The sequence below is a fragment of the Cotesia glomerata genome, linkage group LG3 (genome assembly GCF_020080835.1).
Source record: "Cotesia glomerata isolate CgM1 linkage group LG3, MPM_Cglom_v2.3, whole genome shotgun sequence".
Lineage (NCBI taxonomy): Eukaryota > Metazoa > Arthropoda > Insecta > Hymenoptera > Braconidae > Cotesia > Cotesia glomerata.
In genome coordinates this window covers 14456289-14469180 of record NC_058160.1, presented here as the reverse complement: position 1 = coordinate 14469180, position 12892 = coordinate 14456289, and the positions used below count along the sequence as shown (strand labels likewise).

The 12892-nt window shown below is 30.1% G+C and overlaps 3 protein-coding genes and 1 long non-coding RNA gene across 18 annotated transcripts in view; 1 reads left to right on the top strand and 3 right to left on the bottom strand.

The window, feature by feature from the left end:
• Positions 1-12892, bottom strand: part of LOC123261717 (potassium voltage-gated channel protein Shaker) — a 1350734-nt gene that overhangs the window by 968182 nt on the left and 369660 nt on the right. The window lies entirely within an intron of this gene.
• Positions 260-2100, bottom strand: LOC123261728. Of its 2 annotated transcripts, none has more exons than XM_044723504.1 (8): positions 2073-2100; positions 1775-1995; positions 1472-1698; positions 1233-1377; positions 1001-1086; positions 692-914; positions 492-595; positions 260-408 (listed from the first exon to the last, which is right to left on the bottom strand). In XM_044723504.1, the coding sequence occupies exons 1-8, from the start codon at positions 2078-2080 to the stop codon at positions 352-354; spliced, it is 1071 nt and encodes a 356-aa protein (XP_044579439.1). In that variant the 5' UTR covers positions 2081-2100; the 3' UTR covers positions 260-351. The 2 variants fall into 2 exon arrangements, with proteins under 2 accessions (XP_044579439.1, XP_044579438.1); XM_044723503.1 differs by having other exon boundaries at positions 262-408; positions 1001-1110.
• On the bottom strand, positions 2116-5793 carry LOC123261749. Of its 2 annotated transcripts, none has more exons than XR_006508754.1 (4): positions 4230-5788; positions 3342-3448; positions 3066-3235; positions 2116-2201 (listed from the first exon to the last, which is right to left on the bottom strand). It is a non-coding gene; the product is annotated as an uncharacterized LOC123261749 (long non-coding RNA). The 2 variants fall into 2 exon arrangements; XR_006508753.1 differs by lacking the exon at positions 2116-2201 and having other exon boundaries at positions 2356-3235; positions 4230-4368; positions 4433-5793.
• Positions 10395-11183, top strand: LOC123261737. Its single transcript, XM_044723517.1, has 4 exons — positions 10395-10515; positions 10602-10824; positions 10921-11024; positions 11108-11183. Exons 1-4 carry the CDS (start codon positions 10513-10515, stop codon positions 11162-11164), a joined length of 387 nt encoding a protein of 128 aa, XP_044579452.1. The 5' UTR covers positions 10395-10512; the 3' UTR covers positions 11165-11183.

Below are 12892 nucleotides of genomic sequence, written 5' to 3'. Positions count from 1 at the left end.
AAACTTCTGCGTCTTATCTGTAAATCAATTATTTTTTTAGACACATATATTTTCTTAATTTTTAATTTTTTTTATTCATGAAAACATTATCATTTTATTTATCGAAACATGCTCATAAAATATTTAGTACTGTTATACACTTTAATTAAAAAAAATGAACATAATGTAATTTTTTGATACAAAAATAAAACAATGAACAAAGGTAAGTTTTAAACGAAATCATATCATGACAGAAGAATATCAATGAAGCAGATCATAATGAGGAAAAAAAATAAAAGGTGAGAAAATATAAAAATTTAATAGTTATAAGTTACTAAAAAATAACGAGTGAATGACGTAAGACTTCAAGCACTACGGCTTGACGTCGGATTTTCCATCTAGTTTTGGTTTTTTAACTCCTTCTTGAGCCTGAAATAATTCAATAATCATTAATTATTAAAACTTTAATATAATATAATTTTATTTTTTAAATTAAATTTTATTGAGAATACCTTTGCTTCTTTCTCCTCACTTCTGACTCTACTACACTTAACGTTTATCGCACGGTTTACTTCACTCTCATTGTACCTATGCTTAAAACGTTTTTTTACAGCATCTAAAAACGAATATTTATATGAAAATTTATAGAATTACTTAAATTAATTAATACTTACAAAATATTGAAAAACTTTTCAATAAAATAGAAATTTACCATGTATCGCCGTTATTTTGTCAGAATCAAGAGCGCTATGCTGGACAGTAGAATTCTTTGTCTTAGATTTTCCACCTCTCAAGTTGCTGTTAGCAATGACACTTCGAGGGAAAATCGACATCAAAAGAGAAGTCGCCATAGCGGTCGCAGATTGGGCCCTTTCGGCTACATTAAATTGTGCTTCAGGTATAAATACCCCAGATCCTGGAAGTCCCAATTCTTTCTACAAAGAACAAAAATTATTAAGATTCATATTTTGTTTTAATATATTAAAACTCGTTCAGTAGATAATGAAAATATTAAAAGTACCATTTTTCCTTTCTCTGGATTCGATTTAGTTTTAGGAGAAGAATGATGCTTAAGAGAAAATTTACCGTCTGCTGCTGAAGTGCTCGCTGTCGACAATTCATTTGACTTGGCTAAAGTAAATTAAAATTTCAACAACAAAAAAAATTAAATTCATGCATCTGTTTCGGCGAAAATCAATGAACATTTTTTATCAAATATTAATTCAACAAATCTTGATTGTAAATATTAATACCTTGATGAGAATTTTTATCTTTTATACACGATAAAATGTTACAATCATTATTCAGTAAAATCTTTTTCGCACCAGCTGTACCAGGATCTTCAACCAATGAAATAATCTCTTTATAAATCTCTACCTCCAAATCATGTAATTCTGTCTAATCGATTATTAAATGAAAAAATTTGATAATAATGATAATAATTGTTTAGTTGCTCAAAATATTAAAATATTTATCAAACTTGATGATTTACCTTTCGTTTTGTATTTTTACCATCATCAGTGCTTTCTGTATTACTTTTTTGAAGTTCTTTCAACATACTCGAGCTCGATTCACCATTAGCTTCTCTTTCTTTCTCTGGTTTCTGTGGCTCTTTAGCCTTCAGAGCGACATCGTTATCAAAAAGCTTTGGATCTACTCGTCTTGGTGACCGCATGCCATCCAATGCTTTAAATTTTTTTTCCAAAACAGTAATTTTTTCTACAAACAACATAATTATTAATTGAATTGAAGTGTATGTATTTTGTTATTAGAAATTATTAATTAATAAAATTACTTGAGATTGCAATAACTCTAGCGTTATAACAGATCCAACCTCCAAGAGGTTCTGGCCCGTCATGCCACTCTACGACGTAAACCTTTTCTGGATCTTCTTCGCCATTCAGGAATTTTTTTTCATCGAAGTTTTTAATGTGTGCGACGTTAATCCCAGTGGTATACTTTTTATCATCAACACCACCCACCCACTTCACCAAAGCCAGAAATTCACCTGAGTTGCTACAACATAAATATGATGATCAACTAATAATTCAAAATAGTTTCGAATATATAAATACAGTAATTGCAACATTTACCTTGCCATATTTAATATTTTTAATAAATTTTAATTGTCAGTGAAATAAATTATAACGTATCGCAAGGAAAGCATAGAAAGAACATGAGCTGCAGTTAAAGACTAAACTCAAAATGGCGTTTTCCGCGGTCTAAAAGTAACAACTCAACGCTGGGTTTTGGCGGTAATAGACAAACACTAACTTAGAATTTATTATATGAATTTTTCACAACAACCTCGCAAATATAAACAATTTTTCTTTTTTTTGTCTTATTTTTTTTTAATAAATCGAGGGTTAATTGTTAGTTTATTTTATCTATAACTTTGATGTTATTTACTTTGAAATACAAGTTGGTATAGAAGCCATGCAGAGACATCCGTTGAAATAAACACTCTATACTTTTTTTTCTAGTTCACTGCGTATGCTATATAAATTTACTTGCGACTTTGGCTCCCTCTTTCAGGTGAGATGTAAATTAATGTCCGACGATTTTATTTCAAGTGGATTTGCATAACCAAAATACTTACTCCATTTCATCTGAATGTTTATATTACAATGTATTTTATTAAATTTTAACTGTTCGTTCGATTGCATATTTTTTACTGCTCAGTCAGTTTCGTTTTGTCAATTTTTCGATTCTATTTTTTTTCTATTACAATTTCAATAGTTTGGTATTATGGGACAATAAAAATTATGCCCCCATCTAAGAAACGTGGTCCATACAAAAAATATCTTTTATTCGGTAGTAATGCTGAAGTTCCAAAAAGAACAAAGAATTATTGGAAAGCTAGAGAGCGATCTAGGAATTCCTTAGTTAGGTATGATATATTTTCCTACATTCTGCGAGTAAAATATTCTAATCTAATAATATTTTTTACAGCGCCGATCATCCACCCGATGACAACAATGTAGCAGAAAGCACTGCGCCTGACGTAAGATTAATTCCGAAAACACTTTCATCTTTATCTGATATATTTTTATCATAACATAAATTTTAGTCCCACTTGAACTCACCATAGTTCTTGGAGTTTTTACAGTGAATCTCATGCCGTTATTTTGCTTACAGGAGCTACAAGCTGTACAAGATCACCATGAAATTGAAATGGATTCTCTCGAGCAATCTTCTTTATCTTCAATAATTAATAACACTGTTGATGAGGGCAACGTTTCGACGAATTGTATTCCTGAAAATAATATTGATGAGAGAAATGAGCCTGATTATGGTGTTCCCGAAAATGAGGTATGTTACCAAGTGTTTAACAATAGTGAACTTAATCACCAACTACTCACCACAAAATATTTTCCGACCAAGATGTTTATAATAGATTATTGTGTTAATAATGCAATTTAACTGGTGACGTAAAATTTTATTGGCAAATAATTTTTGAGTATTGGATCTGTGAGTAAATTAATAAGCAGATTTTTCAATAAAATTAAAAGCCAATTAGCATATTTAAGATTTAAATCCATTTAGGTAGTCATAGAAGGCTTTTTCTTCTTATTTATTAAAAAAATCAAAGCATTCATAGCATGAAACTTTTTTGACTGCATACATTTCTGAATTAACCTTCATAGAATTACTGACATTAATTTTATAAATTTTCGTTTAAATTACAAAGCTCGGGTAGTGAATTATATTTTTAAGTATTAATTGCAGTTATTTCAAGAAGAACATTAGTAACTCACATCATAACTGTTCTGACTAAAGTTTAAAATTTATCTTTTTTTACAGATAAAATCTGCATCACTGAGAAAAAAAAAACTTCAGTTCATTTAACGATTTTTTGGCTCAAGAAACTCGCTGACAATCAAATATTCTATTATTATTAATTATTAATTTCTGAAGAGAAGAACATTAATATTTATCTTTGGATAATAGATAAACAAAAGATTAGCTTTATTTAAATTAAGTAAAAATTATTTCAATTAATTAAACAATTTCTTGGGCTAAGAATAAATTTTATTGAAAATTTTCAAGAGCATAAATTCTTGTATCAAGAAAATTTTCTTAATAAAAGTATTTTTTTTCTCAGTGATCAATGATACATTGACTTCAATTTTTTTTTAAATTTAATTTATTGAAATCCAAATTAAAATCAAACTTTCATTTCAGCAATTTTTTAAATATTTAATTAATTTCAAATAATCTTACAGGGAAATGAATCTGATGAGGATTACCATAATTACAACTACTATTCGTCTAGCAACGAAAATTCATCAGATGATTCTTCCGGAAGTGAAGATGAAGACAATAGCGAAAGGTTAGCCGGTGACAATGATGCTCACGTTTATATTGGTTCTCCTCAGCATAATAACTCTGATGAGCAAATAAATGATCAAGATTTAAACAGCACTATTAACAGTTATAAAGACAATAGTACCTATACTATCGACGTTCTAATAAGAACTCTGTTAATTTTAGCTACAAAAATAGCTAAAAATTTGGATAATGCTATAATCACTCATATAGCTGATTTGATTGATGCTATGATTGAGACCCCATTAGCTTTCACGTCAATATATCATTTCAAGAAAATTGTTAATGAGTATTCGATACCTATCGAAATTCATCATTTGTGTCCATTATGTGGAGTTTACGTTGGGGCTGAGAACACTCAATCTTTGAATGAGAATGACGTTGAAGACGATCAAAGTTTATATTGTGATGAGTGTAAACTCGAAATAAATTGTTCAACAAATAAACAATTAGGAAATGTTTTTTTGTACTTATCATTAAAGTATCAGTTACAGCATTTTTGTGAGCATCACCATGAAGATCTGTCATACCCCATTCGTCGGCAAAAAAAATGTTCGTATGCCTTAGAAGATATACTTGATGGTTATCTTTATAAAAATAATTATTCAACGGAAGATCTCCAAGGTATGATCAGTGTTAACTTCAGTATTGATGGAACTCCACTCTTCAAAAGTTCAATGACATCAATAACACCTATTTTATGTACCATTAATGAAATTCATCCACACAAGCGTAAACAAAGAGTTATGTTAGTAAGTGTGTATTTAGGTTCAAAGAAACCTATAATGAATGAGTACTTAAAGCCCTTTGTACGTGAATCAGCATCACTGTTTAATGAAGGATTTGAGTATGTTTATGGTGGCTCAACTTTTCATAAAAAATGTAGAATTTTAATGGGCGTTTGTGATTCAGTTGAACGGCCGGAATTAAGAGGGTCTAAAACTTTTCGAGGAATTTATGGATGTGGTCTATGTAAACACGAAGGTGAGGAAATTGCTAAAGGAAAAGGTCACGTACGTGTCTACCCAATTGATGATAATGGCAACGCCCATGGAGAAGGCCTCAGATCTCATTTAGAAATACTTATTCATGCTGACCTACGTGAAAAAGGTATAAAACATAGATCGGCGCTGTGCGATATACCCAGCTTTGATATTATTAGATGCCTTGACGTAGATTGGATGCATTGTGTCCCTCTTGGAGTAGTTAGACAATTTTTAAAGTTGTGGTTCGATAATAGCTACGCAGAAAAAGATTTCTACCTTGGTAATAATATTGATGTTATTGATAAAATTCTTCTTACATTTACGCCATCAATGGATGTTTCTAGGACTCCTCGTAAAATGTCAGATCGAGTCCACTTTAAAGCTCATGAGTTAGTAATATGGCTGCTATTTTATAGTCTTCCAGTTTTAGATTTATTTTTACCAAAAAAATATGTGAAACATTGGAGCTTATTAGTAGAAGCTATTTCTATATTACTTAAAACATCTATTTTGGAAACAGAAGTTTATTATGCTAAAAGATGTCTATTTAATTTTGTAAAAGACACTGAAACGCTATATGGTAGAGAGCATATATCATTCAATGTTCACTTACTTACCCATTTACCACAAAGCGTTCTCGATTGGGGCCCTCTTTGGTCTCATAGTGCCTTTTGCTATGAAAACTTTCACCAATTCATTAAGCAACTTGTAAAAAGTTCTAACGCTGCAGGTTTACAAATTATGGAATCATTTCGGTCCACTATGGTACTTGAAAAATTAGAAACATTGCTTGATCCAGAACTGACATTGCGTCAGCGTAAATTACTTGTTCAGTTGAAAAATAAGAAAGAAAAACCAAAAGTCTCTAGTTACGTTAATGAGATAGGTTTGATCGGTAAATCTAAATTTATGGAAACATTGCCGGTAGAAATATTTTTAGCCTTGCAGAGAATCAACGTAAATATTGATGGCAAAAGTATCATACAATACTGTACTCGAATTTTGATAAACCAAGAAATAATACATAGTCAAAATTATAATAAAACTAAGAAGAGGAAAAATTATATTGTGCTGTTGAAGAATAATGAAATCTTCGAGATTCATTCATTCATAAGTGTTACTGTTTCTGGACTCAAAAAATGCTTTGCAATAGGAAAATATTTGGAGAATCAAAGACGAAATTTCTTCCGTGGTACTGTTTTACAGCATTTATATTTTGTTGGCTTGAATGAAAATTTAGCTGCAGTCGATGCTACCGAAATTCAAGAAAAAGTAACAATATTACTCTCTCCAAATTATGGAATTTCAGTGGCATGCAAGCATCCAAACAAGTTCGAAATGTTAACATAACATTTATAATTGAATAACTATTTATCCTTTATTAAAAAATTAATGTGACGTTTTCATTGTGGTTGTTTTAATAATCGAAATATCTAAAATAATCAGACATTTAACCACTTTTGAATTTTATTTGAATAATAAACTAAGCCTAGAAAATTATTTTTAAAAAATTGTATTTATAAATTTTTTACAACTACTGAATGTGAAAATTTTTTTCTAAATCTTTTACTCTTTCAATTGGTTTGTTAAAAAAATCTTGAAAACTATTAACGTTTCTTAACTTCAGCGTCATAAAAATTATAAAAATGGAATTTTTAATAAAAAAAAGAGTTCCTTGATGTCGTATAATGTATTAATTTATTTTGTAAGTAAATTGATATTAAGATCTTAACACTAAAAGAAAAATTTTCTTACAGAAAACATGGGCGTTGTTGTGACACGAAATTAACAAGTTAAAAATTTTTATCAATTTTATTTATCAGCTGAAGAAATCAAAATTTTACTTAAAGTAGCTTTTTTTAACAAGAAAGTTGTAGAGAAATAAATTTTAATTTTTTCAACAAAAAATTAGAATCATGATGATAGACAGTTGTTATTGGCAGTGATTGCCCGCTAACTAAATAATTATTGTTGAAATTGAATAATTGAATGAGTGCTAAGAGATTGAAGCTGGTTTTTGCTATTAAATGAACTGATACAATTGAACTAGATTATTTATATGATTAAGACGCCCGCGTCTTTACGTATACATTTATATTTTTTAATAGAAATTTATTATCGATTTAAAAAAAATTTGTTTATAAAATGACAATAGTTAAATACCTATGAGTATATTTAATTCAAAATTTTATTCTGCGTGTTTGTTTTTGTTATAAAGACACAAAAATAGTTCACGCTAGTCGTATTAAATATCTCAATTTTACTTATACTTAGATATTTTCAATAGCTGATCAATATTTGCGATGCTGAATAAAATCTTAAAAATAAGTATTAGCATAATGATTGATAGATACATTATTTGAGAAATTACTATCAAAAACTCTAGTATGTACGTCAATTAAATGAAAATAATATTAAATTGGTAATAAAAATATATATCTAACTCAATAATTTCTGTTACATGAAAATCATAGTCAATATTTGTTTAATTCTAAATATTTCAAAAAAGACTCGAACCCAAAAATTTTTATAAACGACAGCAATGCTTTAAATCGAGTATGAAAAATTATGATACAATGAAAATAACTTATTTTACAAGTATCGAGTGAAAATTAAAAAAACATCTTCAATTATGATTGACTGGTTTGTAGAGCACATAAATAAAAATTTTTGTTGCAATTGGTCGCTCCAAATGTTAAATTAAATAGATTTATTCTCACAGCTGAAACTCAATATAGCAATTTCCATAATTTCATTTTGCAAAAATAAGAAAGGAAGTTTTAAATTGAATCATCATTTGGAAGGTAATGTAAATCTAGAAAAGAAAGGTAGAATTTTTTATGTAGAATATTTATGCAAGAATTTTGTGTTATTATCGATCAAATTCAACTTAAATAAATAAAATTCGGTAGTAATATTTCATATCTCCTCTCTTTTCGAAAAAATAAATATTAATAATAAACAATAAATATTAATAATTCAATACAGTTTTAAACTACAGCAAAAAACTATTTAGGACTACTTCAACTAAAATTAAATAAAAACTATGGGATTTAACACTTGCTCTGAGTAAATATGAATGAAAAAATCTTTTTGTTATCTTTGATTAATTCTGTTAGTCAAGCTAAGAAAATGAAAAAATTTTCCAGAGTATGTTAAGGTAAAAGTCCCAGCTACTGACACTAGACTAGTTGTTTGACGCTTGCAATTTTATTCTACTTAAAAAAATTAAATATTTTCAAAAAATCAATTTTCTTCAAATTTATAATTCAAAAAATATAATTATTAATTTATTAGAGTTGATTTGTTTTTTTTTTTAACAAAAATAACATTGCAAGTGTCAATAACTACGCCAGTGTCAATAACTGGGTCTTTTATCTTATATAAGACATTGTTAGTTTAACATTCAATGTTTCAAATAACGAAGAATGTTTGGTTTAATTTTATATGACTCAGATTACGAATTAAAATTTAATAAAATACATTGTAATATAAACATTCAGATAAAATGGAGTAAGTATTTTGGTTATGCAAATCCACTTGAAATAAAATCGTCGGACATTGATTTACATCTCACCTGAAAGAGGGAGCCAAAGTCGCAAGTAAATTTATTTAGCATACGCAGTGTACTAGAAAATAAGTATAAAGTGTATATTTCAACGGATGTCGCTACATGGCTTCAATACCAACTTGTATTTCAAAGTGAATAACATCAAAGTTATAAATAAAATAAACTAAAAATTAACCCTCGATTTATTAAAAAAAAAAAATAGGACAAAAAAAAATTGTTTATATTTGCGTGGTTGTAATGAAAAATTCATATAATAAATTCTAAGTTAGTGTTTGTCTATTACCGCCAAAACCCAGCGTTGAGTTGTTACTTTCAGACCGCGGAAAACGCCATTTTGAGTTCAGTCTTTAACTGCAGCTCATGTTCTTTCTATGCTTTCCTTGCGATACGTTATAATTTATTTCGCTAACTATTAAAATTTATTAAAAATATTAAATATGACAAGGTAAATGTTGCAATTACTGTATTTATTTATTCGAAACCATTTTGAATTATAAGTTGATCATCATATTTATGTTGTAGCGACTCAGGTGAATTTCTGGCTTTGGTGAAGTGGGTGGGTGGTGTTGATGATAAAAAGTATACCACTGGGATTAACGTCGCACACATTAAAAACTTCGATGAAAAAAAATTCCTGAATGGCGAAGAAGATCCAGAAAAGGTTTACGTCGTAGAGTGGCATGACGGGCCAGAACCTCTTGGAGGTTGGATCTGTTATAACGCTAGAGTTATTGCAATCTCAAGTAATTTTATTAATTAATAATTTCTAATAACAAATCACATACACTTCAATTCAATTAATAATTATGTTGTTTGTAGAAAAAATTACTGTTTTGGAAAAAAAATTTAAAGCATTGGATGGCATGCGGTCACCAAGACGAGTAGATCCAAAGCTTTTTGATAACGATGTCTCTCTGAAGGCTAAAGAGCCACAGAAACCAGAGAAAGAAAGAGAAGCTTATGGTGAATCAAGCTCGAGTATGTTGAAAGAGCTTCAAAAAAGTAATACAGAAAGCACTGATGATGGTAAAAACTCAAAAGGAAAGGTAAATCATCAAGTTTGATAAATATTTTAGTATGTTAAGCAACTAAACAATTATTATTATTATTATTATTATTATTATTATTATTATTATTATTATTATTATTATTATTATTATTATTATTAAATTCTCTTATTTTATGATCATATAGACAGAATTAGATCATTCAGAAAGGGCTCTTTTGGAGATGTCTGAACAGATAATTGAAGATACGACTAGAAAAATGTCTGAAGAGACTTTAAAAGAAGTTGAGCAAGAAAGTTATGAGATTACGGAAGCAACATCTAAAAAGGTTTCGGAAAAAATCTCTGTAATTGCTGACACTGAGACGCCTACGGCTGAAGATGATCTGATAGATAATCATGATACTAATTCATCTAATCCTGATTTATCTAATTCTGATCATGATATTTCAGGCAAAGGTATAACTTCATTTTATATAGACATTTACGAAATTTTTTAATTTTTTTTGCTGTTGAAATTTTAATTTACTTTAGCCAAGTCAAATGAATTGTCGACAGCGGGCACTTCAGCAGCAGACGGTAAATTTTCTCCTAAGCATCATTCTTCTCCTAAAACCAAATCGAATCCAGAGAAAGGAAAAATGGTACTTTTAATATTTTCATTATCTACTGAACGAGTTTTAATATATTAAAACAAAATATGAATCTTAATAATTTTTGTTCTTTGTAGAAAGAATTGGGACTTCCAGGATCTGGGGTATTTATACCTGAAGCACAATTTAATGTAGCCGAAAGGGCCCAATCTGCGACCGCTATGGCGACTTCTCTTTTGATGTCGATTTTCCCTCGAAGTGTCATTGCTAATAGCAACTTGAGAGGTGGAAAATCTAAGACAAAGAATTCTACTGTCCAGCATAGCGCTCTTGATTCTGACAAAATAACGGCGATACATGGTAAATTTCTATTTTATTGAAAAGTTTTTCAATATTTTGTAAGTATTAATTAATTTAAGTAATTCTATAAATTTTCATATAAATATTCGTTTTTAGATGCTGTAAAAAAACGTTTTAAGCATAGGTACAATGAGAGTGAAGTAAACCGTGCGATAAACGTTAAGTGTAGTAGAGTCAGAAGTGAGGAGAAAGAAGCAAAGGTATTCTCAATAAAATTTAATTTAAAAAATAAAATTATATTATATTAAAGTTTTAATAATTAATGATTATTGAATTATTTCAGGCTCAAGAAGGAGTTAAAAAACCAAAACTAGATGGAAAATCCGACGTCAAGCCGTAGTGCTTGAAGTCTTACGTCATTCACTCGTTATTTTTAGTAACTTATAACTATTAAATTTTTATATTTTCTCACCTTTTATTTTTTTTTCCTCATTATGATCTGCTTCATTGATATTCTTCTGTCATGATATGATTTCGTTTAAAACTTACCTTTGTTCATTGTTTTATTTTTGTATCAAAAAATTACATTATGTTCATTTTTTTAATTAAAGTGTATAACAGTACTAAATATTTTATGAGCATGTTTCGATAAATAAAATGATAATGTTTTCATGAATAAAAAAAATTAAAAATTAAGAAAATATATGTGTCTAAAAAAATAATTGATTTACAGATAAGACGCAAAAGTTTTTAGATTATTAAACGCTTGGTAATTATTTATATACATATATTTATTTTAATGCAGAATGAAAAATATGTGCAAATGTACATATTTTTTTTACTCGTATATATACTGATATACATTGTGCTTGAATGTATCAGCATTGCATGTGGTATATTTACTGGTATATATCAGCATCGCACGCGGTATATATACCGCGAATATAGCAGCATCGCACGCGGTATATATACCGCGTATATATATCAGCATCGCACGCGGTATATATACCGCGTATATATCCTTTGGTATATATAAGTGGGCAAAAAATTTATATCCCTGTATATATACAATATATATACTCGGATATATACGCAGTTTATATACTCGGATATATACCACGTATATATCCGAGTATATATATTATTTTCGTGGGGGGAGGTGCAAGATTCATGGAGAAAAGCTGGACCAATATATCGTATGAGTGCCCTACGAGTTGCAAGCGCCTTTCGAACAATATTAGAGGAAGCAGTATGTGTTATTTCCGGTACTCTGCCTCTCAGAGTCCTAGCTGAGGAAAGACGGAACCTATATCAACGAAAAAGGTCAACCACACTGAGCCCTGAAGAACTTAGAAGGGAAGAACGGCAACACAGCATCGCAAGATGGCAATAAGACTGGAATGCTTCAGAGAAAGGTCGGTGGACGTACCGTCTCATACCTCGGATTGATGTGTGGTTCAGCCGGAGTCATGGCGAGGTCAATTACTATTTGACGCAGTTGTTGTCAGGACATGGATGTTTTCGGACGTATCTTCACCGCTTCAAGCATGATGATTCACCAGAGTGCCCGTCCTGCCCAGGAATCAATGAAGACGCGGAGTACGTTTTCTTTGAGTGCCCACGATTTTACCCACAGCGAGATGAGCTGGAGATGATCCTAAAGAAGAAAATCCAACCAGAGACAAGAGTAGAAGCAATGTTGTCATCAAGAGCTTCCTGGAACGCCATCAGCACATTTGCAACAGAAGTCCTTATAGACTTGCGTTCCATCGAAAGAAGAAGAGCAAATGACAACAACTAGAAGACAGGTAAAATAACACCTTAGCTACCAGAAGAAAGAGCAGTAGCTAGATCCTCCCCTCACGAAGTAATGCCTGGCGGTGGTTTCCATGAGGGATTAGGGGAAAGAGGAAAAGGGGTTTAGGGTTTAGTGGGTAGGGGCGCTAGCATCGAGTTTTAGTATAACACTGCGTCGAGTCGCCACATATCCAGGCCAAACAACTATGCCTAGAATCCGTAAAAAGGATTCCCCCCCCCCTTAAAACAAAAAACATACACACACACAGCCGGATATCTCGGCAATAATACTCAGAATGGCTTTCTGGGACCTTAAAACGTGATGAAAACT

What these genes read in the sequence shown, in the direction of transcription:
- LOC123261728 (XM_044723503.1), bottom strand. An exon ending in AGATAAAAATTCTCATCAAG is followed by an intron (nt 1,111 to 1,232) that starts GTATTAATATTT and finishes AATTTACTTTAG; the next exon opens with CCAAGTCAAATGAATTGTCG. An exon ending in GTGAGGAGAAAGAAGCAAAG is followed by an intron (nt 409 to 491) that starts GTATTCTCAATA and finishes GAATTATTTCAG; the next exon opens with GCTCAAGAAGGAGTTAAAAA.
- LOC123261737 (XM_044723517.1), top strand. An exon ending in CAAAATAACGGCGATACATG is followed by an intron (nt 10,825 to 10,920) that starts GTAAATTTCTAT and finishes ATTCGTTTTTAG; the next exon opens with ATGCTGTAAAAAAACGTTTT. An exon ending in GTGAGGAGAAAGAAGCAAAG is followed by an intron (nt 11,025 to 11,107) that starts GTATTCTCAATA and finishes GAATTATTTCAG; the next exon opens with GCTCAAGAAGGAGTTAAAAA.